The sequence below is a fragment of the Gossypium hirsutum genome, chromosome A08 (assembly GCF_007990345.1).
Source record: "Gossypium hirsutum isolate 1008001.06 chromosome A08, Gossypium_hirsutum_v2.1, whole genome shotgun sequence".
Taxonomy (NCBI): Eukaryota; Viridiplantae; Streptophyta; class Magnoliopsida; order Malvales; family Malvaceae; genus Gossypium; species Gossypium hirsutum.
In genome coordinates, this window is record NC_053431.1 from 121,070,145 (window position 1) to 121,072,700 (window position 2,556).

Sequence of the window (2,556 nt, forward strand, 5' to 3'; positions counted from 1 at the left end):
TCACGCCACCTAGCCTAGGCAAACCATTGATATTGTATTTGACAGTATTTGACCATTCGACGAAACAGGAAAGAAAGAAAATGTGATATACTACCTCAGTAAGAAATTCGCTGAGTGTGAGATGAGATATTCGCCAATTGAGAAGATATGTTGTGCTTTGGTTTGGACAACTTAGAGATTGAGACAGTATATGTTGTATCATACGACTTAGTTAATCTCAAAATTAGACTCTCTTAAATACATGATTGAGTCAGCTGCTCTGAATGGAAGGATGGCCCGATGGAAAATTCTACTTTCTGAATTCGACATAGTTTATATGAACCAGAAGGCTGTAAAAAGGAGTGCAATAGCATATTTTCTAGCCAGTAGAGCTTTGGAAGATTATGAGCCTTTGAACTTTGATTTCCCCAATGAAAATCTAATGTATGTGGCAACTACCCAAGTAGACATTCTAGAAGATCATCCTTGGAAACTGAATTTCGACGGAGCATCAATTGCCGTTGGTAATGGAATTGGGCCAGTCCTGATATCCCCAAAGGGAGACCATTATCCATTCACTTGCAAATTAGATTTTGATTGCAAAAATAATATGGTAGAGTACGAAGCATGTATCATAGGAATCGGTGCGGCCATAGAGCGTAAAATCAAGGTGCCAGAGGTGTATAGGGATTCTGCGCTGGTGATCTACCACCTCAAGGGTGAATGGGAAACAAGAGACCCAAAGTTGGTCAACTATCGAAAGCTAGTTTTAGATTTAATCAAAGTGTTTGATGATCGCTAGATGAAAATTAGATAGCTGATGCCTTAGCCACATTAGCCTCAATGACCAGAGTAAATAAACGAGAAGATATGAAGCAGATTCAGATGAGTATTTGTGAGCTTCCTACTCATTGCTACAATATCGACGAAGAAAAGGGGAAAGATGATTATCCTTGGTACCATGACATTCTGCGATATGTGAAGAATCGTGAATACCCTGGTCAGGCAATTGATAATGATAAGAAAACGTTAAGGAGGCTGACTAGTGACTATATCTTAGATGGAGAGATCCTGTATAAAAGAAGGAAATATCAGGTGTTGTTAAGATGTGTTAACACTGTTGAAGCCATGGAAATCCTAGAGGAAGTCCACGAAGGTGTCTAGGGACGCATGCTAATGGTTTTACGATGGTAGGAAAATTATAAGATTCGGGTATTACTAGTCCATGATGGAAGCGGATTGCATCAATTACACCAAGAAATGCCATAAGTGTCAAATTTATGGAAACAAGATCCATGTGCCTCATTCACCTCTTCATGTTATGACTTCTCCGTGGCCTTTCTCAATGTGGGGCATTGACGTCGTTGTGCTAATTTTGCCGAAGGCTTCTAATGTACATCAATTGAATTTTGTGGTTATTGATTACTTTACCAAATGGGTAGAGGCTACTTCATACACCAATGTCACAAAGTCAGTAGGTAGTAAGTTCTTAAAGAAAGAGATCATATGTTGATATGGCATGTCAGAGAGGATCGTATCCGACAACGCGTTAAATTTGAATAACAACGTGATAGTGGAGGTTTGCAGTCAGTTCAAAATTAAGAACCACAACTCATCACCGTATCGCCCGAAAATGAACGAGGCAGTTAAGGCTGCTAATAAAAATATTAAGAAGATTGTGGGGGAAAATGACTGAGACCTATAGGGATTGGCATGAAAAATTACCCTTTGCTTTCTTTGCCTATCGAACATCTGTCAGAACTTCTACTGGGGCAACACCCTACTCGTTGGTTTATGGGATGGAGGTAGTTTTGCCTATTGAAGTTGAAATTCCTTCTCTCTAAGTTTTTTCAGAATTGAAGTTGGACGAAGCAGAATGATCCAATCCCGATACGATCAACTAAACTTAATTGAGGAAAAGAGGCTAAGGGCTATTCGTCATGGTCAAATGTACCAGAAGCGAATGATGCGAGCTTACAGCAAAAGTTCACCCCAGAATATTCTATGAGGGAGATTTGGTATTGAAACAGATTTTTCCTATGCAAAAAGATTTCATTGGGAAATGGATGCCAAATTGGGAAGGACCTTATGTGGTAAAAAAGGCTTTTTCTGGGGGGCGCTGATATTAACGAAAATGGACAGTAAAAACCTCCCCAACCCAGTAAACTCAAATTCCGTCAAGAAGTACTTCACCTGAAAAGGGAGAGGCCAATGTGAAAACTCGCAAATGGCGCCTTCAAACCAAAGAGGTTTTGAGTTGAAAACCCAGAAAAGGGCAGCTCAAATTTTGATTAAAGGTAGGGCATGTTATGGTATTGTTCTACCAGAATTAACAAGAAGGAGGAACGTTGCATTTTGGGGCATCAACAAAATACCTCGGGCCTCCTAAACACATATCTGACTCTCAATGGTTTTCGAACAGTCCAAATAGATAAGCTCATGTTGTGATATCTGGGGCACCTATTTTTCATCTTCTACATTTTTTGTACCTTAGAAAAATTTGTTATATTGATTAATTTTCTACTTTTAGCTTCGCTCTCAATAAAGTTTCATCTTGTCCATTTTGATTGTAATACC

At 39.2% G+C, this 2,556-nt stretch overlaps 1 protein-coding gene across 1 annotated transcript; it reads left to right on the forward strand.

Moving 5' to 3' along the window:
* Positions 1–421: 421 nt before the first annotated feature.
* Positions 422–1,143, forward strand: LOC107942170 (uncharacterized). The gene is made up of 2 exons (XM_016875808.1): positions 422–679; positions 793–1,143. Exons 1-2 carry the CDS (start codon positions 422–424, stop codon positions 1,141–1,143), a joined length of 609 nt encoding a protein of 202 aa, XP_016731297.1.
* Positions 1,144–2,556: the final 1,413 nt, after the last annotated feature.